This window comes from Erythrolamprus reginae, chromosome 1, assembly GCF_031021105.1.
Source record: "Erythrolamprus reginae isolate rEryReg1 chromosome 1, rEryReg1.hap1, whole genome shotgun sequence".
In the NCBI taxonomy this organism is placed as follows: Eukaryota; Metazoa; Chordata; class Lepidosauria; order Squamata; family Dipsadidae; genus Erythrolamprus; species Erythrolamprus reginae.
The window spans coordinates 364,094,346-364,117,788 of NC_091950.1; the positions used below are offsets into that span (position 1 = coordinate 364,094,346).

Sequence of the window (23,443 nt, forward strand, 5' to 3'; positions counted from 1 at the left end):
ATGCTAAATTACGGTTTATGGTTTATAGCCAGCTTTTTATTTCTGGATTGTCTAATACCCATAGTTGTCTGAACTGTACTGAACTGCATGCATGTACAATTTTTCCTGAAAATAAGACCCTGTCTTATATTTTTTTTGAACCCTGAAATAAGTGTTGCTTTTATTGCCATGTACCTAACAGCCTGATTGGGCTTATATTGGGGAAAACATGGTATTAGCAATTTCTTCAGAGAGGTTCCTTTACATTGCCATTCACGATTTGCACACAAATAAATATAATCTAAGAATTTAGTAAAATGAAATTGAATGTTTTGGTAAAATGGAGCAACTTAGCCATTCATTTTCTTCAAGCTCCTTTGTCCAGGCACACATAGCAAACATAACTTGCTGTTATATGCAAAACCTCACAGCTTGTAAAAATGAAAGCTTTTGTGGCCACAAAAATGTCCTTTTATAAATGCATATTCTAGAATGTTGGGATAGCAATAACAACAGCAGTTAGACTTAAATACAGCTCTACGGTGCTTTCTAGCATTGTCTGGGCGGTTTACAGAGCCAGCATATTGTCCCCAACAGGTCTGGATCCTCATTTTACTAAACATAGAAGTATGGAATGCTGAATCAACCCTTAGATGATCAGGATCAAACTCCAGGAAGTGGGCAGAGTTAGCTTGCAATACTGCATCCTAACCACTGTGCCATTCCAGCTGTTATGATCAGACATGGCTTGCTTTTCTTACACATGAATTATAAACAGGATTCTCCCATTGCATCGGACATGGACTTAAAGAAGCTTATGAAGACTATCCTTAGCATTACATTTGAATAGTTCTTTGTTGTTGGGATTTCAAGTCTAAAACCAACCCAGTCCAGATTCATTGTACATGGCAGGCTTCGTCCAAATCATTTTCTTCTGTACTTGGAAAGTATCTTACATCAAGATTGTTGACAGATTGTTCAGCAACCACTTGAGATGACTGGTTAGAGATGGAAAGTGGGGATTTGGGAATAAAATCCTGATCCGAGCTATTGACTTGATCATGGTTCATCTGGAACATAAATAAGAAACAAGTTATTTCAGCTATGCAAGGAAGATGTAAATGGATTTTAGCAGTGAACATCAGTTTTATATTTCAAATGAAAGTAGCAGAAAAAATAATCCCATTGGCCTGTTGATTTTTCTATTTATGTGAATCCTATTACCTTTTAGATCTTTCTTACAGTTATTAAGGAACATAAGCTCCTTCAATTCTTAAGCAAATGTTTAGCAAAAGTGTACTTCCAGAGGAGGTGAATCAATGAAGTCATTTTTCTTTTTTTTGGTATTAATATATTTTAAACAGACTAGGCTATAATAGATATTCATAAATTTGAAACATTTGGGATGACAAAATTAACTGGAAAATGCCCTATGTTGGAGGAGTCTTGATTTAGAGCATGATCTTGCCTCCTGAGACATTGTTGACCCATTAACATTACTTTGAAAGTATGTATACAAATCTGTCCAAGCTTTGGGTTTCATATATGAGTCCAGGGGGATGTTTAGGTTTCCATCCTTGAGAGAAATCAAGGGAATACGGGCCCAAAGACAACCCATCTCTCTTATAGTTTCAATGCTATGGAATACCTTCCTTTCACTAATTTGTTTGGAATCTTCCTTATTGTTTTTTGTTTGTCAAGAAGTTTCTAATTGAGTTGACTTTGGGGGAAATGGTTTTTTTAGACTGAGTGTTTATTTCTGAGTTTGGATATTGGTTTGATGATGAAACTGGACTGTTGTTTTTATTTATTTATTTGTATATTGTTGGGCATCATGTTTTCATACACTGTTGTATTTTTTTTACACCAGTGGGATTTTACTGAACTTATTTTTAGACATTATAAACATCCTAAAGTCATGGAAAATGGAGGACAGAAATATATGCTGGTATGAAACCAGTACATTAATCAAACACACTCAAGAACTATGCATTCAAAAACCTTTTGCACAGGGAGTTTCAAAACTAGCAAATAAGATGTGCTGAAAAACTGCTTTTATACATATGTTGCCTAACATTACTAGCATTTTTACTTTAAAAAAAAAAGAAATTTCAATTTTTCCAGTTCCATAGAGGATTTTTAGTTTTCCTACTTGATTTAAAAAATTTCAAAACCAGCAAGTTTAGAATCTATTCTAAATCTTCTCAAAATATAGTGCATTCCAGACCCACCCATCCCTGGCTTTTGAAGTCCTATATATTTGTTAGGTTGTTAGGTGTCTTTCAAATTTATTTAGTAGGCAGCAATTTGATAAGCATTTCTGAAACAGATACAGTGGTACCTCATCATATGAACTTAATTGGTTCCAGGAGGAGGTTCGTAAGGCGAAAAGTTCATAAGATGAGACAATGTTTCCCATAGGAATCAATGTAAAAGCAAATAATGTGTGCAAATCCTTCAGGAAAATCCCAAACTTTAGAAGGGAGGCGAACAGAGAGGAGCAGCTAAAGGGGGCGGGTGGAAGAAGCAAGGCTAGGCTAAAGGGTGAGTGGGAAGGAAGAAAGGCAAGGGGGGCGCCCCTCCCTTTTCTTTCTTCAAAAGACACAGTTTCAGTGCCTTTGCAAGCAGGTTGTTCTCTGCAAAAATTTTCCTCCCCCAGCTGCCCCTCCCTCCTCCCTTTTCTTTCTTAAAAAGACACCCTTTCAGTTCCTTTGCAAGCACGTTGTTCTCTGCAAAATATTTCCTACTCCAAGCAGCCCCTCCCTTTTCTTTCTTCAAAAGACACAGTTTCAGTGCCTTTGCAAGCAGGTTGTTCTCTGCAAAAATTTTCCTCCCCCAGCTGCCCCTCCCTCCTCCCTTTTCTTTCTTAAAAAGACACCCTTTCAGTTCCTTTGCAAGCACGTTGTTCTCTGCAAAATATTTCCTACTCCAAGCAGCCCCTCCCTTTTCTTTCTTCAAAAGACACAGTTTCAGTGCCTTTGCAAGCAGGTTGTTCTCTGCAAAAATTTTCCTCCCCCAGCTGCCCCTCCCTCCTCCCTTTTCTTTCTTAAAAAGACACCCTTTCAGTTCCTTTGCAAGCACGTTGTTCTCTGCAAAATATTTCCTACTCCAAGCAGCCCCTCCCTTTTCTTTCTTCAAAAAAGGGGGAAAAAAGAAACCCCTTCATCCCAGCAGCAGCTGCTTGGGTTCGTAAGGTGAAAATAGTTCGTAAGGTGAAAATAGTTCGGAAGAAGAGGCAAAAAAATCTTAAACACCGGGTTCGTATCTTGAAAAGTTTGTTAGAAGAGGCGTTCGTAAGATGAGGTACCACTGTATCTACTTCAGGCACTCAGTTTATTATTGGTCATCCTTCAATTTGATGAATGAATTATAATTCTTCTGCGCATTGTGCATTCAAGAAGAAAAGGCAATATGAGAACATCCCATGTATGGCTTCAAAATGTGCCATTACAGGCAGGGGGTGGGTTCCACTTATCTTTGACACTGGTTCACATTGTAATGTTTTGCACACCTGTGCATGGTCAGTTTGCACATGCGCATTTTCCTTGTGCAATTTGGCTTCCGCACATGCTCAGTAGCTGGAATCGGCCAAAACACAGCTGAAGAGCTGATCAGCTGTGCTTCGGGCGAAGAAATAAAGGGCAGTTTAAAGTCGGGGTGGGCAGGAGGGCCCATTTTCAAGCAGTAACAGTGGAAACAATGTCCAAACAATAAATTCAGAAAAAAAATATGGTGATGCCCACGGACTAGCACGGGTCTGTGATGCTATCCTGACATCACCAGTGGGTCGCTAGCTGTTTGGAGCGATCTGGCCTAAACCGAGAGGAACTCACCCCTGTTCACAGGCATACACAGGAAGAATATTTTTAAATATTTTACCATGGAGTTGGATCAAGAAAATACTATGGAAGATCTTTGCTTCCATTTATTCACTTTTTTGTCTTCCTCCTAAATTTATTCATTTATTTATTAGATTTGTATGCCGTCCCTCTCCGTAGACTCGGGGCGGCTCACAACAATAACAAAGACAATGTAAGAACAAATCTAATAATTTAAAAAACACTAAAAACCCTATTATTAAAAGCAAGCATACACACAAACACACCATGTATAAACTGTATAGGCCCAGAGGGAGATGTCTCAGTTCCCCCATGCCTGATGGCAGAGATGGGTCTTAAGGACTTTACGAAAGGCAATAAATATGTTTATAGCTCATTGATAAGACACTTCTAGGGACATTTGGACATATTAACTAATATTAATGTTGAATTTCTTTTATTTTGACTCATTCAAGCTGATGTTTAATATGCTGCTTACCTTTTGTAGTCTGCTGCCCTCTGCTGTTGTTTTAAGGTTCTCTGTCTTCATCTTCTCTGTTATTTGTGAGTTATCAGTAGATGTTGGTGATTTCAAGCCAGGACTGAAAAGACAGGGATCCGTTCTTGGCTCTAAGGAGGCTTGATGAGAAATGCAAGGACAGCTGTTTTCTGGAAGGATATCAAAAACACTTGAGAAAATTCCTTACACATTTGTAGGCTTAGTAAAAAGGGAAAACAGAAAATCAGTCACAAGATAGTGATGCTAATTCTGAGAGACCACAACATCTAGTGACCATGTATAACATATACCAGGTATTTCCATTTCTAGAATTTGATGGGTGCTTGAAAAACAAAATTCATTTTATTTCATTCTAACTTAACTTCTATGGATGTGCAGAAGTGCACTGTCTGGTGTGCCTATTGATCATGTTAGATTTATATTTTCTTGGTTTGAATTTGTAATTTTTGTTTGATGAATTGTTTGACAAACAAACAATTCCCATGTGAGTACAAGATACATGAAAAAAATTATTTCCTTTGGTCATCCCCAAGCTGGAAGCCTCTGGACTTATCTGGGTCCTACGAGAATGCAAAAGACTGCCCTAGATACATGAAGGCTGCAGTCTCTCCATATTCACCTGAGTAAACTCCAGGGATTTAGTGGAACTCAACATTTCAAGCATGTTGCCTTTTGAATTGTGTTTAAATTACGTACATTTCCCTTCCTTGCTGACGAAAGGGGGAAACTTATATCATAGAACTATACTATGAAGTTATTATTATTCCTCAATTCTCCTTTTGTAAAGCACTATGAAGTGCTACATCTCCCACTATTTACATTAATAAAAGTGAGGGAAAATAGTGACATTCTAAACCATTAATAATTATAGGAGATTAAGAATTTATTTATTTATTAGATTTGTATGCCACCGCTCTCCGAAGACTTGGGGTGGCTAACAACAATATAAAAAGACAATGTAAACAAATCTAATATTAAAAACAATCTAAAAAACCCCAATTTAAAGAACCACTCATACATACAAGCATACCATGTATAAATTCTATAAGCCTAGGGGGAAGGGAAATTTCAATTCCCCCATGTCCGACGACAGAGGTGGGTTTAAAAGGAGCTTCTGAAAGGCAAGGATGGTGGGGGCAACTCTGATATCTGGGGGGAGCTGGTTCCAGAGGGTCGGGGCCGCCACAGAGAAGGCTCTTCTCCTGGGTCCCGCCAAACGACATTGCTTAGTCGACGGGACCCGGAGAAGGCCAACTCTGTGGGACCTAACCGCTGGGATTCATGCGGAATACTTAAAAAGTGAATTCTCACCATTGATTCCGTTTTCTTCGCACCTTTCTCCCTTCTTAATGATCTTAGGTACATCTGCTCTTTCTGTAAGAAGCCTGTTGATATCCACTGAGTTTTGAGAACTTTGGAGAGGGGAACTGTTGTCATTTAATAACTGCTGGAAATGGGTATTTAAGAGTGAGACCTGTGTCCTCAGCATCTCATTTTCTTCTTCTAATTTATCATGCTTGATTACCAGTACACAATATTTTTTCAAGTTGTGATTTGCCTCTTTGGTTTTCTCCTCCATGGATTCTTTCAATTCTTCTAGCTCCAACCTGATTTCTTCTGCACCAACATCTCCCTGAAAGCCTATGTAAAACAAGAGGCGTCATTACTAGAAAATAACACTGCTCAAAAATAAATAAATAAAGGGAACACTTAAACAACACAATATAATTCCAAGTCACAACTTCTGTGAAATCAAACTGTCCACTTAGGAAGCAACACTGATTGACAATCAATTTCACCTGCTGTTGTGCACATTCAACTTAGTACAGAACAAAGTATTCAATGAGAATATGTCATTCATTCAGATCTAGGATGTGTTATTTGAGTGTTCCCTTTATTTTTTTGAGCAGTATACTAAATTTACTAAAATAAAGGCTCACACTCTTATATACATGTTTTTAGAATAGTTGTTCAGATAAGACATAGAGGACAGCAAAAATGAATATATGCATTTATGTATGTTGTTTCCCTGTTCACTCCCAAAGAAGTGTGAATTGAATTGAATTGAATCCTTTTGTTACCACCATGTAGCTTAGCAGATAAAAGATACTTTGAATAGATATGTCTAGACAAAAACTGTGCTGGCTCAATATAATCCATTAAAATCCCAGCACAACAAACATGTTTTCTTTGCATTCTATTGGCACCTTAGTTACTGATGTTTTCTTCAAAACATGGTACATACGTGGAGCTATCATCTTCATCTCAGTTTCAAGTTCAAGAATTTGCTTCTCCAATAGCGCTTTTTCCTGCTTTAGCATTTGAGAGGCATCCAAGCACAACCGAATTGAATGACAGAAAGACTCATACTCTTCTTGGAGTTGAAGCATTTGATTTAGGCTATTTGCCTGCATAATTAAAATATACATGCAATTATTGCAATATAAACTTTATATAATTAAAAACGAACGGCATTCTGAATTCACTTGTTTCTAATATGTCATATTCTGATTCAACCTTAGTGGTCTTTGAACTTCAATTATCTCAAGCATTACCTGTTTCCACCCCCGGCCAGCTCATTTTCCATTTGATTTTATTGCCAGCCCTTTCATTTCACTTGCAATTTTATCTCAGATTTAGGGTTTTCTCTGTGATAGCAAGAGATTTTTGAAAAGCCCTCCAAAAAGAGAGAGACTTACTTTGTTTTCTTTTTTACACTGTGCAAAAAACGTTTTTATTTTTGTCAAGGTTTTATTTTGTATAGTCATCTTGTAATTATAATCAGTTACCTTTAATTACGTAAGGTAAATATCATCATCATTATCTAGGTTTATAAGGCTGCCACGTCAAAACAACTTAAGGGGGTGCACAAAGCTAAAAATATCCGTAAGAATTAAAATACTTAAGTACAATATAATTACTGTATATCCTCTAAATCAGCGGTCCCCAAACTACGGCCTGCTGAGGTCTTTTAACCGGCCCGCGGCAGCACACGAGATTTTACCAATCGATATAATAACAGAGAGGGGAGAAAGAGGGAGAAATAGAGAGGGAGAGAGAAATGAAGAGAAGAAATAGAAAGGGAGAGAGAGAAAGTAAGAAATAGAGAGAGGGGGAGAGAGAGAAAGTGTGAGAGATTCAAAGAGGGAGAGTTAGAAAGAGAGTGAGTGAGAGAAAGAGAAGAGAGAAAGAAAGAGAAAGAGAGAGGGACAGAGAGAAAAAAAGAAAGAGAAAGAGGGAGGATAGAGAGGGAGAGAAAAAGGAAGAGGGAGAGATGAAAAGAGAGAGAGAGATAAAGAGAAAAATGAGAAAGTGATGGAGGGAAAGAACGAGGGAGAGGAAAATGAAAGAAATGAGAGAAAAGGAAGAGGGAAGAGAGAAGTGGAGAGGAAGGAGGGAAGGAAGGAAGGAAGGAGAAATGGAGTTTGTTGATTTAAGTTTAAATTTACTTGTTAATAAAGAAGTATAAATTACTTTATTATTTAATTATTAATTACTTATTACTTCTTTATTTTAAATATTGTATTTGTACCCATTTTGTTTTTTACTTTAAATAAGGTATGTGCAATGTGCATAGGGATTTGTTCATAGGTTTTTTTTATAGTCCGGCCCTCCAACAGTCTGAGGGACAGTGAACTGGCCCCCTGTGTAAAAAGTTTGGAGACCCCTGCTCTAAATGGATTGGATTCTTTTTTGAGAATTTTAAGCCACCGTAGCTCATCCAATTCATACTGAGAGCATCATGGTGGCAGAACATCGCTATATAACAAGTGAACCATATATTGACAGGTGCTACAATTTTTGGCAGCTACCTAGAATCAAGCCCCAATGAACACAGCAAGAACTGTGTTTCTAAACTGTGTTTAGTAACCGTTACAAAAATTTCCTCAATACAGAGATTCTGATTTTATGCAGACATTTTTACCCCCCAGGATATATTCTAACCATGTTGTATACAAATTGTACAATACCTTTTCAAAGAAGGTTTTTTCACATGGTGTGACTTCTAGATTTGCTTTGATATGTTTGAAAGACATCTGTAGGTCATCTTGTATAGCTTGCAAAGATTCGTTTTTGACTAAGGGCTCAAAAACAGAAACATTTTCATTCAGTGTTTGTTTGAAGCTTTGTAATTCCTGGATGAAAGCTCCCATCAACTGCTGTACTTTACAGCTACTGGACTGTTCTTCTTCCAGACAACCAACTAATTGCATATTGTCATGTCTGAGGGAAGTATTTTCACAAATGAGACCCTGTTCTTTTGACTGAAAACTTTCCTTCTCATTAGAAAGGAATTCATTTTCTTCACATAACCTTTTTAGCTGTGATTCCATTAATCTTAGTGAATCTTCACGTTCACCTCTAATTTGAACCTTCTCTTTTTCATTCTCTTTCAGTAGATTTACTAATGTGAAATTAGTAACTTCTAAACTAGTTACTTTGTCTTGTTTTTCTTTCAAGCTTTTCTCTAGTGTCTCTTTCTCTGACCTAAAGACTTTGGCTTCACCTTCTAAATGTTGTTGGCTCACACACATCCCTTCTATCTCAGTCTTCATTATTTCAGTCTCTGCTTTAGCTGTCTCCATTCTAAGAATTGCATCTTCCAAACTCTCCTCTGACATATATAATTCTCTTTCCAGATACTCAATTTTGTCTCCGAGAGTGTCAGCTTTTCGATTGCTTTCTTTCAACTTTTCAGCCAGATGATTCCTGCTCCTTTCATCAGATTCTATTTTTATTTTCAGCTTCTCGATACCTTGTCGCAAATGATCTGCTTCTTCCTGTGCGGAATTTAGCCGTGCTGCAAGTTCACCCTTTTCTGCTAGAAGGTCTTCCAAGGACTTGAATATCTTGGCATTTTTGGCTTCAGACATGTTTAGTTTACCATGTAAGATTTCGTAATTGCTAAGGCTTACTTCTCTTGCCTCAGTCAGATATTTGATTTGAATTTCTGCTGCCTCTTTTTCCAACATGAGACTCCTCATAACTCTGTCCAGATTATGGAACTGCACCAGAGAACAAACATTTTCAACTGATAATTGATCCTCTGCGGACTTAACAGTTGGAAGCATTTTTTCTTGGGTCTTATCTTCAGCTTTCAATACTTTGATAAATTCAATAGAATCCATTTGATTTGAGTCGAGCTCTTTTATATTCTTCATTTTGTTGCACACCTGATCCAATGCTTCTTTATCCCTTAGCAAAGTAGTTGGATCTTGACTAGATTGGTTTTTCTCTGCAGTGATCATCTTTAGCTGCTCCTGAAGGCCAGAAATATTTTTTATGTTGATTTGTTTTCCTTGCTCCAACAGCTTACTTTTTGATAGCTTTTCAGTACCTGTCTCCTTGAACAATTCACAATTTGTTTTCTCAGATTTTACGCTCCTCAGTTCAGTTTCAGCTTCAAAAAGCTTCTCATTATTGTCTGCTTTGATCATTTGCAATTCCTTTAAAGTATGTGTTATATCAGGCAATCTGCTTTTGGTCATTCCAGTTTTTACCTTAGGTTCTAGCTTAAGAATCGTAAGATTGAAATATAATTGCGGTGTATCAAAAGTTACAGTTTGGAGCACCTCACTCAAGTGTTCCTTTGCTTGTTCAAGAACCACGGCTCTTTTGTTATATTCAGCACAAGCAATCTCCTTTCCAGTCAACTCTGTATTCTTTGAATTCAGATAATGAACTGCCATGTTAATTATTTTATTGCTTTCCTCACCGAAAAGCTTAGAAATGTTATCATTATCAGCTTTCTTTATTGATAACCAATGCATTTCAATGGCCTTCTGGTTTTCCGTGGAGCTTACCAACCTTGTGTTTGTGCTGAGATTTGAAGGAAAAAATGATGACTCAAGAGAACATCTTGAAGAATGTATGAATTGGTAATTTGCTTTGAGATGTGGAAGGTATTTTTCTCTAGACGTTATATCTGCTAAATGCACAAACTTTTTTTTTTTCCTGTTTGCTTCATGGGTTTTTACTGCTTGATCACTTAAAGGTTTAAGTCCAAGGCTTTCTCCAAGAAAGCTATCCATTTTCAAGTAGCACAAGGGTGGTGGATTAGCAGAAATTGGCTAAAGGGGAATTAAAAAAAAGTTATTTCATCAAATGAAAGCTAGTTGATAAATGACAAAATATTAAACTTATGCCAATCTTGGGAATGTCCTCCCCATGTTTTAATCATTACCATCTGCCCAACCACTCATACCCTTATTTATTGATTGATTTTATTTTTATGCCGCCCTTCTCCTTAGAGTCAGGGCGGCTTACAACATGTTAGCAATAGCCCTTTTTAACAGAGCCAGCATATTGCCCCCACAATCCGGGTACTCATTTTACCCACCTCGGAAGGATTGAAGGCTGAGTCAACCTTGAGCCGGTGATGAGATTTGAACCACTGACCTACAGATCTACAATCAGCTTCAGTGACATGCAGTACAGTACTCTACCTGCTGCGCCACCCCGGCTAATCACCTCATGACCTTTACATGGGGCTGCCCTTGAAGATTAGAAACTTCAACAGTTCAGCTTGCAGAGATCAATCAGCAATGGGCATGTTTTGTTATTTCCATGAGGATTCTCAGCTTTGTGAGCTGCACTGGTTACCAGTTTGCTTACAGGAACAATTCAAGGAGATGATTATGACCTATAAAGCCCAACATAGTATAGGGCCTGGTTACTTGAGGGATTGTCTATCTTCCATAATATTTTACCGACCCTGGAAGGATGGAAGGCTAAGTCAACCACGACTGGTGAGAATCGAACTGCCGAACTCTGTCAGAAGTAGCCTGCCACCATAAACTAGTATTAATATGGTTATACATAAAGCCAAATGTTTACACTGGATTTGGCACTTTTATGCACTTCTCAAGTCTTTCCCAAGGATCTGAGATAGATAAGTGACAACTTATTCAAGGTCCTTGAGACGGACTTGATAAGTTGATAAAAATGTCAAATCCAGTTTGAACATCTGGCTGGCTGTGCAACGAACCATACTAAAGCAGGAGTAAGAAACCTTTTCTTTACCCTGAGAAATAATTTTTTGGGCCCAGTGTTGGTAAGATGTGTAATTCTGTAAAGCCAGAATTGGGATTAAAATTAAGCATTATGTCGGCTTTCTTCAATCTACTATTCTGCAAGTGTTGCTAGGACTGCATGAAGCTACACCACAAGAACTAATATTTATTACCTTGGAACAGAAGGAGTAACAAAAGTAGCTTAAAAAAAAAAAAAAGGCTAGAACCAGGGAAGGATTTAATTTAATTGGTGCAAACTCAGATTAGCCAGTTAGCTGCTCTTTTAGAATTTAGATATAAAAACAAATCTGTAGTTTAATTCAAAGCACTTCTGATCACAAGGCATCCGTTTTAAATACTGCTGAAGTCGTCCCAAAGCAAAGCAAAATGTAATTAATTCCATGTTTATGCTTTGGGAAAGGCCTGTGTTAAGGCTTTCTAAGTTCTTGACCAGCAACCACTGTCATCAAGCAAACTTACCCCCATTGCCCCACTAAAGGAGTAAAATCAGGAGAGAAACACTTTCTTGAATATGCCTAAAATGATTCAGTCAAATTAGGTAAACTTACTTGGCCAGCGTCAACACAAATTATTGGACGAGAACTTAAATCAAGATTTTGTAGTTCTCCTTGTTTCTGAGGGAACAGTTTAGGATGTTTCTTCTCAGCTGGAAGGTCAGATGCCACTTGCAGGATCACTTGATGAGCTTTTTGTTGCCAGTCCTCATTGCCAGAAACACTGCGTTTTTGTAGGCCATCTACTTCCTTCTTGGCAGAAAGAAGCAGCTCTTGAATTCTTTCCATTTCCTTACTTTCCAGAATCTTGTGAGATCTAAATGATTCCTTAAGCATCTTAAAGGAGTTTTCACAATATTCACACTGAAAATGTTTGGAGATAATCATCGGGTCAGTGGGGAAAGTCCAGGCAACATTGCTATATAACTCATCTGCAATATTAAACTGTTCAGGAGTATCTTCCAGATCGATTTGTTTGTTTTGATGTGGTTGTCCCACTTCAGTTGATGATACACCATTGTCCAAATCAGACTCCATAAACATTCGTTTTGCACAGGGGAAGACTTCACTATCATACAGAGTCTCCATACGAAAATTTTCAGATGCTTTCAATTCTTTATTGACTGAACTTTGTGTTCTCTTTGCTGGAAGAGAAACCAGCTCGACTTTGCTGAGATTTATTGGCAATGCAATATTTTTATCTTTAAGCATCTCATTGTAGGATTCCAACTCTGACAATTCAAAGGCCACATTCAGGTTTTGAATATCTAAATTTTCATATTTGTCTTTCAAAGAAAAGATCTTTCCCTTGATTTCGTTCAATTGTGTTTTGATTTCTTTGTTAATTAATTTCAAATGTTTGTAATCAAATTCCTCATAACCTTCTGGAGTTATTAAGGGGATTTCCTCCATATCAGATTCCATTTTACTCTTCTCTCTTAATTTATCAGAAACAGGAATCGTTTCTACTTTCAGCCTATCCATTTTTTCTATTAATTCTTTTCTCATAATATCTGTGCTCATGATGCTTTCCAACTGTGAGTCTTTCAGCTGTGATGCTAATGTTGAGTCTTCTTTCTGCAGGTGTTCACACATTTTCTCCAACTCATTTAGCTTGCTCATTGTCATGTGTAGGGAGGATACTAATTGGAGATAATCATTTTGGCTGGGCATCAGATCATGAGGAACTGATGAACACTTGGCATCTTTCTGTAGGTTAAAATTGTCCTTGATAACAGCACTGAAACACATTGGTGATTCGTCATCTTCACTTCTCCCTGTCACCTTTAAGGCTGAATTTTGCAAATCTTTATGTGCTTGCAATTCATGCAGCAACTTCTCTTTTTCCATTTCACTTTCTTCCATTTTGATCTCCATAGTTCTCAATATCATTTCCAAGTCCTTTATCCGATCAGTATAATTTTCTAAAAGCATTTCTCTGTCCTCAAGGTCCATTTGAAGCAGTTCAAGCTTCACTTGATGCTTCTTAAGTTCATTCTCTTTTTCTTCTACAAATACCCTGAGCTGTTCCAATGCTGGTTCATTTAAAACAAAGTCAAGTGTTGCATGTTCGCTTACTTTCATTTCTGAGACCAGTGTTTGCAGCAAGATATTTACAGAAGAGTGCCTGTTATTTTCTCCTGTTCCCTCCTGTCTTAAACTATTAGTTTCTTCAGATATTGAGTGTCTTTTTTCAAGTTGCCAAAGTAAAGGATTCTTTTTCTTTTCCAAGGACATTGGCTCATTCTGCAGCTGCTCACATTTGTTCATGATCTGTTTCTCCTGTGGATCAAATATGGCTTTTTCTACTGTCTGATTTTTTACAACACTTTCTAAATAATCTTCCCTTGTACCTTTCCTTTCTACTACTTCATCAGCTTCTGGCAGCAACAAGCGTTCTTCTTGCTTTCCTGGTGAGAACTTCAAAAGGCTTTCCTTCTTTTCTTTGAAACTTTTGAAAATTTCTTGCTTCGTGTTTAAGCTTTTTTCTTCCAAAATATTGACAGTATTCTCAAGCATGGAACTTTCATTCTGAGGTCCTTTGGGTTCACCTTGTTCTGAAGATATTTTGGTAGGGACATTTGGTTCCTTTGAGTCCATAACTTCTACTTGCACACTATTAAGCAGCACATTACCCTCTTTTAAATCCACAATCTCTGTTTGTTGCCCATTTGATTCCTCAATCAACTTTTGTAGATTCTTGTTTTTTTCTTCAAGAGCTGCTAATGCTTTGGAAAGCAAGTCTTCCTTCTGGAAAACCGTTTGTTGTAATTCACTGATCTGCTGCTCCATTTCCTGAATGAAGATTTGTTGCTTTGGATCTTCTCTTTCAGCAAATCCTCTTTCCATTTCATCTCTGGTTTGGACCAATTCTTCAACCTGTTTCTGAAGGAATGCATTTGCTTGCATGTAAGAAGCTAAGGATGCTTCAAGGGAGACAATACATTCCTCCCTTTTTAATACTTCATTTGCTTCGGAGTTGAGTCTTTTCTGCAAGGTCTCCACTTCACTGGTGAACTCAAATAATTTCAGTGAATTATTTTCTCTCTCTTTCTGTAGTTTTTCCTCAGACATTGCTGTTTTTTGTTGGAGGTCACTATAGGCTTTTGTTTGTGCCTCTAGTTCAGTTGCTTTTTCTTTTACCAATTGTTGAAAAATGTGTAGCTGTTCCCTAAATTGTTCATGTTCGTCTTTGAGAGCAATTTCCTTTTCCTGATGTTTAAGTTGCTCAGCGTTTAAAGCACTTTCCAAACTGTGTATTTTTCTCATTAATTCTTCTTTTTCTAAATCTAGTTCATTCAAGAGTTCTTTGCTTTTGCTTTTCCACTGAGAAAGAATCATAATCTCTTTCTTAAGGTCTTCGCATTCTAAAGTAGTTTTCTGTAGAGTTTCCATGTTTTCCAGTTTCTTATTGAGCTCTTCAATTACATTTTCTTTGTCCGTCACGATTTGCTGGAGAGAATCTCGTTCATGTTCAACATTAGAAGCAGCAAGTCTCATTTCTTCTAAACTGACAGAATTATCTTGCTTGTTCAGTTTTTCTTCAAGCAATTTTAATTCTTTTTCCAGTGAGCAATTTTTATCTGCAATGAGATAAAAAGACGTAAAAATATAAAATACTTAGTATGCAAAGATTAAAATATAAACTCACAAAATACAGGCTCCCATTCTGTCTATGAAGTCTCAACACTCCACAAATAAAATCTCCTGTGCTCCTGTGATAACTTTATGCTCCCAGGAATTATTAGACTACAGTTTACCATTGCATTGAAATCAGGCAACTTGCATTAGAAAAACAAAGATTTACAAGGTTCATCTAGATACTGCATTGAACTGTTGATTGATCGAAGAAAGGAGATACTTATTGAATCTTGCCAACAAGAATGGGGACTAAGTGTTTAGAGCGGCTTCAGATTTTCCCCAGGCATGAGGAAATTAATACTGTATACCCCTTAGCTATTATAATTTATGTATGGTCTGCTTGAGCTGTATGATTATTTTTATAAGGGTTTTTTAACCATTAGATTTGTATATTGTGTATTATCTTGTTGTGAGCCGCTCCGAGTCCTCGGAGAGGGGCGGCACACAAATCTAATAAATTTTATTATTATTATTATTATTATTATTATTATTATTATTATTATTATTTCACATTTGTTTGTAATATCAAAGGTATAACATGTAAACCAATTTGTTGAATATTGCAGTCATCTTTACAAAGAAGCCATGATAATAAACTAGTCTGAGGTCAAAACAATTTATGTCAGGATATACAAAATACTTTCTCTTTAGAAGGGTATCCTTCTCAACTCATCCAGTTTGATCTCCCATCAACATCTTTTAATATTCCCTATATAGGAGAAATGAAAGAGGATACATTCCTGAGTAGTTTTTTTCTATTGTAGCCTACATTTATTCATTCATTCATTTGGATTTATATGCCATCATCTCTGAGGACTTAGGGTGGCTTACAACATATTAAAAAAGAAAACAATACAATATACAGTGATACCTCGTCTTACGAACTTAATTGGTTCCGGGACGAGGTTTGTAAGGTGAAAAGTTTGTAAGACGAAACAATGTTTCCCAAAGGAATCAATGGGAAAGCGATTAATGCGTGCAAGCCCAAAACTCACCCCTTTTGCCAGCTGAAGCACCCATTTTTGAGCTGCTGGGATTCCCCTGAGGCTCCCCTCCATGGGAAACCCCACCTTCAGACTTCCATGTTTTTGTGATGCTGCAGGGGAATCCCAGCAGGGGAATCCCAACAACGCAAAAACGGGTACTTCGCTGGCAACGGAAGTCCGGAGGTGGGGTTTCCCAGTGAGGGGAGCCTCAGCGAAATTGCAGCATCGCAAAAACACGGAAGTCCTCGAAACCCTACCTCCAGACTTCCATGTTTTTGCGATGCTGTGATTTTGCTGAGGCTTCCCTCGCTGGGAAACCCTACCTCCGGACTTCCGTTGCCAGTGAAGTGCCCATTTTTGCACTGCTGGGTTTCCCTGCAGCATCGCAAAAACACAGAGGTCCGGAGGTGGGGTTTCCCAGCGATGGGAACCTCAGGGGAATCCCAGCAGCACAAAAACAGGTGCTTCACTGGCAACAAAAGTCTGCAGGTAGGGCATCCCAGTGGCGGCGGCTTGGGTTTGTAAGATGAAAATAGTTTGGAAGAAGAAGCAAAAAAATCTTAAACCCCGGGTTTATATCTCGAAAAGTTTGTATGACGAGGGGTTTGTAGTAGCCTAAATCCAATTAATTTAAAACTAAATATACTAATCTATTTGTACCTTGATAGACTATTACAGATTATTAAAGATGAAAATTGTTCTAGGTCTTTGGGGAATTAATGGTAGCATTACATTTACTACTTTATCTTGTTATTTATATCATCTTTTATGTTTTTATTACTTTGAGGTTTTAACATGCTGGGAGCCATTATTTTCTAGAATCTGACAGTTCATAACACAATAAAAATAAATATGTTATGCCTAGCAGTTATACAAAAATTATATAAGCAATCGCACATTTATGAAATTTGGATAGAACTAGAGATTTTGTGTATGTGTGTGTAGAAGAAAAAGTTCAAATAGTTTTCTTTAGATACGTTATGGAAGTGCAAGACAAAATGACACGACTGATACATAATTAAGAGGGAGAATAATTATTTCATGAAGCTGATACCAGTTGTGAACTCTTGGCTTTTGACTAGCTGTTAAGTTTCCATAGCAGGACATAATGCAAATTCAATTTCTGCTTTCTTTAAAACAACAACAACAACAACCCTACAATGGTGCACCACTGCATTCCAATGAGATTTTACCAACTGTAATCACACTGGGATGTTGCATTGATTATAAGATTTATTATTAAGCACAATAGAACTCCCATGGCTTACTTTTCAGGTTTTCAGCAAAATGCTGACTCTGCTGTAGGGAAAGTTTAGTGCTACAGAGTTCTTCTTTCAGTTGAGAAATTTCTTGCCCGTGTTCAGCAGCCTGGCAGCTGAGAAAGCTATTTTGCTTCTTAATTTCCTATGAAATTAGAAAAAAAAGGTAGTATAATTGATGAATAAAAAAGAAAGATTTTCTTGAAAAGGAAATTAGCAATATTCCAAACCAAAAATCTTTATCCTTATCAGGTGTCAGATTCCAGTAGCCAAGTGCCCTATACTTTCAGTCTATTGTCACATGGCAATCCACATTGAAAGTCAGCATACTCTCTCAGCAATTGCCAAGTGCAGCTGCTAACGAAGGAAACCTCTAGCCTGTAATAAATTGTGCCATGGTGAGATTTCCACAGGGTAAAAAAAAAAATACTGAAGAGTCACAATCCAACTGCATCTCTTTCAGAGCTTAAAAAGAAGAGATAAATTAGACTACAGCTAGAGGTCTTGGAGTAGAACCAGCATCTAAGACAAGGTTCGATATCAGGGATAGCTTAGAGGCCAGCCTTTTGATACCCAGTTATCTTGAGAATTCCTAAATCAAATGCCAGACATCCTTTCCATTACAGAGCCTGGAAAGCATGACTTTTTGTTTGTTTTGTTTTTGCATCCTTTTTTTTAAAAAAAAATGCTAACAGAGAATGTGAAAGATTTGGGGTCACTTTGCTGTCATCTTCAAAGCATTTAAAAAAGAAACAGCCTATTGGTCTGTTCTTTATAACCTCGTCCTCTTGGGACTAAAATAAAGAATCGTTCCAAAAGAAAATGGCACATACATTCATGCACCACCCACTCCTGAGTTGCTAAGATAACAGATGGCATTGGCAGAGTTTTGTTGGTCTCGAGCCCTCAATTATCCATTGAGTTGCTACCAACAGATGGGCACCAAGGCACCCAAGCCAAGTGTAAGGGAAGGGGCCACCAGGATGGGAAGCATAAGCTGGAAATTTGCTGGCAAAGCAGGTTTGTATTTCCAGCAATTGAAGCAAATCAGCCCTCAGAGCAAGGCTGAACTTCTTGGTGATTCTGTTGATCAGTCTCTGCCTCGGTTCTCTCTAACAAACAAAATAGTTAGAAAATCAGGGGATTGTGCCAATGTTCTCTCAAGAGGCCCACCTTTGAAAGTATTTGAGCAATTTTTGACATACAAATCCATTACGCTATTTCCACTTAGGGTAGACAATATTACACCAACAGTGGAAAAATAACAAAGAAACCAATGAAAAAGCAAGGAGATAAGGGAGGGGAGGAAAGATAAATGGCTAAAATTGGTTTACACCATCCATCTTCCCTTTTCATAACTTTATTTATAAAATACACCTGTTGATATTACATACAGTATATGCGTCACTTCATACCTTTCCTCTTGGTGTTTAGCAGTTTTGAGAGTAAGCAAGTACTTTCTTGGTTCACAGTATTCTCAGTATCTCAATAATACTTATTCCATAGTGCCCTAGGCAAGGGGTAGGCAAAGTTGGCTCTTCTATGACTTGTGGACTTCAACTCCCAGAATTCCTAAGCCAATCATGCTAGTTCAGGAATTCTGGGAGTTGAAGTCCATGTCATAGAAGAGCCATCTTTGCCTATCCCTGCCCAAAACACAATTTCACCAATGGATGTCACAACAAACTAAACTATCTTGCAGTGTCCCTGTGAGTTTGCTGCAATGCTCCAGGGGTGCCATCATGTACATTTTGGGAACTGTGGGCTTAAGCAATTGGGAAATGTCCCCAAAGGTTCTACTGCATTTTGGTAGAGCTTGAACAGTTGCTAAAATTTCCAGACCAGAAACAAACAAAAGTATTGGCATGTTTAGCAACTGAGAAAAGATACAGAGAGATCACAGCTAACAAATGTTTTGCTACTGTATTTAATGCCAAGTTCTCAAATATATATCATTCCTTGACATTTCATTATCCTTCCCCTCTAGTCTGATAGATTTATTAATGTCAACTTTTCTACAATCTATTAGTGTTAACAGTTTTAGGACCTGTCATCTTTATTGTTTAAAGCCATGGCATAGTACAGAAGGCCCTGTATTACCAATATCCTTGGAGGAAATTTTGTTTAAACAGAGCCTTTATCTCAGATATCTTTATTTTAACTGATTTCTACTACAGTATATGTCAAAATGCTCAAGAATTGTTTTTAAAACCTTGGGAGGACAGGAAGCTTGATATATAAGGATACACTGATGCTTAGATGTTCCCTCTTGTTTCATCTTTGTATAGTATAATTACTATTACAATTTTAATTTACCTCATAATTTGTTTTCAATTCTGTTTCCTTCAACTGCATCATTTGCATAGTTTGTTCAAGTTGACTTAATTTCTGTGCACAGTCCTTGGCATTTTTTTCAAACTGTTGTTTTGTGTTAAAAATCTATAAAACAAACAATGGAAAGCTTTAATTTGTGCTAATATTGAGCAGTAAATAGTAGAGAAATATTCTTGTTACAACAGAAACTCATAGAAAAATTATTACAAATCAGTAAGATCTTATACACACTGTGTATAAAATCTAATGCTTCCTTTTCTTTCAGTCATTTGAGTAAGGTTTCAAAACATTTTAATGCTCACAATTAAGGGAAAAAATTGCAAAACAATTCTACTACTAGAGGAAAGAAAATGAAAAATAATCCTTCTAGGCGAAAATATTTTTCATTAGATTAAGGCAATATCTAATGACAGATTTAGACTAAATATCCATATTGTTCCTGATATTCACCAAAATGTCTCAATATTTGACATCACATTCTAGTAAAAATAAAATAGATATTTTTAAAATATCTATTGTTGATCACTGTCAACAATGTATGGATTGTGCACATGCACAGGAATTTCTTTTTGCATGTAAAATCTAATGCAGATAATAAATGGACTTAAAAGTTGTCTAATAGAAAAAGCTGTATGAACATGTATATGGCAATAGCAATATTACTTAGACTTATATACTTCAGTGCCTTACAGCCCTCTCTAAGAGGTTTACAAATGTCAACATACAGGGGGTGGACAAAAAATGGAAACACGTGACTTTTTGGCATCATAATGTTTGAACATGTTCAAATCAATCAAAACTTGAATGTTTTTTTAAAATTCTGTTATTTGATCTGTTTTTTTAAACTACCTTTTTTTAAAACAGAAATTTAAGGAAATTGGTTATAGCCTGCTAGAAATGGCAGACCTCTCAGACTTTCAAAGAGGCCAAATTGTTGGTGCTCGAATGGCAGGCGCTAGTGTAACAGAAAGTGTCCGAATGTTTGGTGTTTCAAGAGGTAATGTCTCAAAAGTAATGACTGCTTTTGAAAGAGAAGGGAAAACGTCCTCAGCCAAGCACAGGTCTGGTCGAAAGTCGAAGTTGTCTGAGACAGTCGGACTCTAAAGCGAATTGTTAGAGCGGATCGCAACACCACAGTTCCTAAAATCACTGTAGAGCTCAATAGACAGGTACAGAACCCAGTTTCCACAAAAGCTGTTCGAAGGGAGCTTCACAAATCTGGATTCCACCGAAAAGGTGCAAGGTGTTTCCATTTTCCTGTCCACCCCCTGTATTTCCCCCAACAATCTGGGTCCTCATTTGACCAATCTCAGAGTAAACCTGAGTGAACCTTGAGCAGGTGAGAATCGAACTGCTGGCAGTCAGCAGAATTAGCTGCAATAGTGAATTCTAACCACTGCACCATCATGAGTCTGATAACTGTATAACTTTTGGAACTGAGTAAATATTCCTGCCAATGCTTCAGACCAATATCTATCTGGAAAATCTTTCTACATGTGATAGGCACAAAACTGAACATACTTAAAATTGCTAGTTAGTCTATTATACCACCTGCACCAAGAGTAGTTCTATGGACACCTGGATTTTCAAACCACATTCTTTGATGGGTCAATTCTGTCTACTTATGTAAATGCGATGATTAGAACTCTGACATCAGGAATGGAAGGATGCTGAGGAACATGGAATATTTTCTCTCATAAACATGACATTTTAAAACCAGAAATTCTCAAAAGATTAGAGTTCCCAGGTTTCCCGTTAACTATTCAAATATTATTTTCAATTGAGAAAGCACATGCTTCCTTCAATGTTTTCTCTATTAAAGCTGCATCTAGTTACTGAGCAAGTCTACCTGTGAATATTTTTTCTGGAAATTGACAATTAAAAAAGGATAACAATTTGCAATCATATGACCGCAGGATGCTGCAATCACTTGTAACAGGGACCTAGTTGCTACGTGCCTGAATTGTGATCACAGGACCATGGTGGTGGTGCAATAGTCATAAATATGGTTGTGACTCACCTTTTCTAAAGTCATCATAACTTTGAACCATCCTTTAAAAAATGGTTGCAAGAAGCACTATTTGTAACTATAATGTAGCACCTCACCTCTTGGTCCTTGTCCTTAATCTTCTGTTGCAAAGCACACTGCACACTTTCAAAATTTTGCTTCTGACAGTTTAGCTCATTTGAGAGTCCTCTGAACTTTTCTTCCTTTGCTGTAAGCTATAAAGAGAGAATGCAAAGGTTACATGGATGGGAAATGTTTCTGGTACTCATCTGATAGTTAAGAAAAAATAGCCAGAATGATGTAATGGCTAATGCAAAGAACTAGGTTCTAATCTACAATCCACAATGGAAGCTCAATGGATGATTTTGGCTAATTATGATGTCGGCGAGCACTGTTGCTATGGGGCAAAATTATAGGTGGAAATGCTACACGGTATAGTTTGAATTCCTGAAACTAAGGCAGAAAGACAAACAGTTAATAGCAATAGCACTTAGGCTTATACAGTGGTACTTCTACTTAAGAACTTAATTTGTTCCATAACCAGGTTCTTAAGTAGAAAAGTTCTTAAGTAGAAGCAATTTTTCCCATAGGAATCAATGTAGAAGCAAATAATGTGTGCAAACCCCTTAGGAAAGAAATAAAAGCTCGGAATTTGGGTGGGAGAAGGAGCAAGAAGAGGAGGAGGAGGAGAGTCGCTGCCAAAGGAAGAAGGTGAAGTGAGGGGAATAAAAAAAAATCCAAAACTTTAAGGCTAAAAAAAAAAAGAGGGACTCTGAGGTGGCAAGGAGGAGAACGCGCCTGCCATACACCCAGAGAAAGCTCCCCCCCTGGAGATTCGCACTGCCCCCACCCTCCTTGCCTTCTGAAAAAGTTGTATACAAAGACTCATCTTTGTCGCCAGGCCTGGGGTCATTAGATCTTTCCCCTGACTAACAAGTGTTTTTGAGCGTGTTTTATGGAATGAGTGATTATAAATTAGCTTAAATTATTTTAGGATTCTTAGGGTTTTTAATTACATTAATTGGATTAGATCTACCACTATGTTTTTTATATATTTTGCGAGCCGCCCCGAGTTCTCGGAGAGGGGAGGCATACAAATCCAATAAATAAATAAATAATTAATAAAATCGAGCATTACCCGTTTTTATGGCTGGAAAGAAAAAGCAAGGAAGCCAATTCAATAAAAACTGAAGTTTAGTTTTCCTGTCAATGTAAGAACACCTTAAGAAACAGCTGAGATTTGCAAGTAGTACTCAATACTTGATACTTAGTGGCGCATACATGCTCTCTTTTTCGGCCCTTGGTGCCAAAAAAGTTCGCCATCACTTCTCTAGTGGTACAGTTCATGCAAATGCTCTCAAAGAGACATAGCTCATACAGACCAATAATTATGCATACAAGCGATTTTGGCATTTTAAAAGGTTCCAAGATTTTAAAAGGCACATTACCTGATCCGTGGCTTGATCCAGTTGTATACTAATTTTAATGGTTTCATTTCTAGCCTTGTTCAGAGTTTTCTCTTTTTCAGTTAATTCCATCTGCACCTTTTCCACTTGAAGCTGAGTATTCTGAAGCTTCATTACCTTGGCTTTCATATCTTGTGTCTGAATTTGTAATTTATTTTCTAGTTCTTCAATTCTGCATCTTAGCTCTGCATATAAAAATTACATAGGTAAAATATAAATAGGGTATACCTTGACACCAAGTACAGTGGCACCTCTACTTACAAACTTAATTCGTTCCGTGACCAGGTTCTTAAGTAGAAAAGTTTGTAAGAAGCAATTTTTTCCTATAGGAATCAATGTAAAAGTAAATAATGTGTGTGATTGGGGAAATCACAGGGAGGGTGGAAGCCCTGTTTCCTCCCAGG

General features: G+C 37.3%; 1 protein-coding gene across 1 annotated transcript in view; it reads right to left on the reverse strand.

The window, feature by feature from the left end:
• Positions 1 to 274: 274 nt before the first annotated feature.
• Positions 275 to 23,443, reverse strand: part of CENPF (centromere protein F) — a 36,224-nt gene continuing 13,055 nt past the window's right edge. Inside the window, exons 7-16 of the mRNA XM_070741184.1 lie at positions 23,022 to 23,224; positions 21,672 to 21,788; positions 19,548 to 19,670; positions 17,241 to 17,376; positions 11,900 to 14,928; positions 8,289 to 10,388; positions 6,563 to 6,725; positions 5,629 to 5,958; positions 4,297 to 4,466; positions 275 to 1,049 (exon numbers count right to left, since the gene is read on the reverse strand). Coding sequence (XP_070597285.1) covers positions 876 to 1,049; positions 4,297 to 4,466; positions 5,629 to 5,958; positions 6,563 to 6,725; positions 8,289 to 10,388; positions 11,900 to 14,928; positions 17,241 to 17,376; positions 19,548 to 19,670; positions 21,672 to 21,788; positions 23,022 to 23,224 — 6,545 coding nt within the window. The 3' untranslated portion in view covers positions 275 to 875. The remainder of the gene's footprint in view (positions 1,050 to 4,296; positions 4,467 to 5,628; positions 5,959 to 6,562; positions 6,726 to 8,288; positions 10,389 to 11,899; positions 14,929 to 17,240; positions 17,377 to 19,547; positions 19,671 to 21,671; positions 21,789 to 23,021; positions 23,225 to 23,443) is intronic.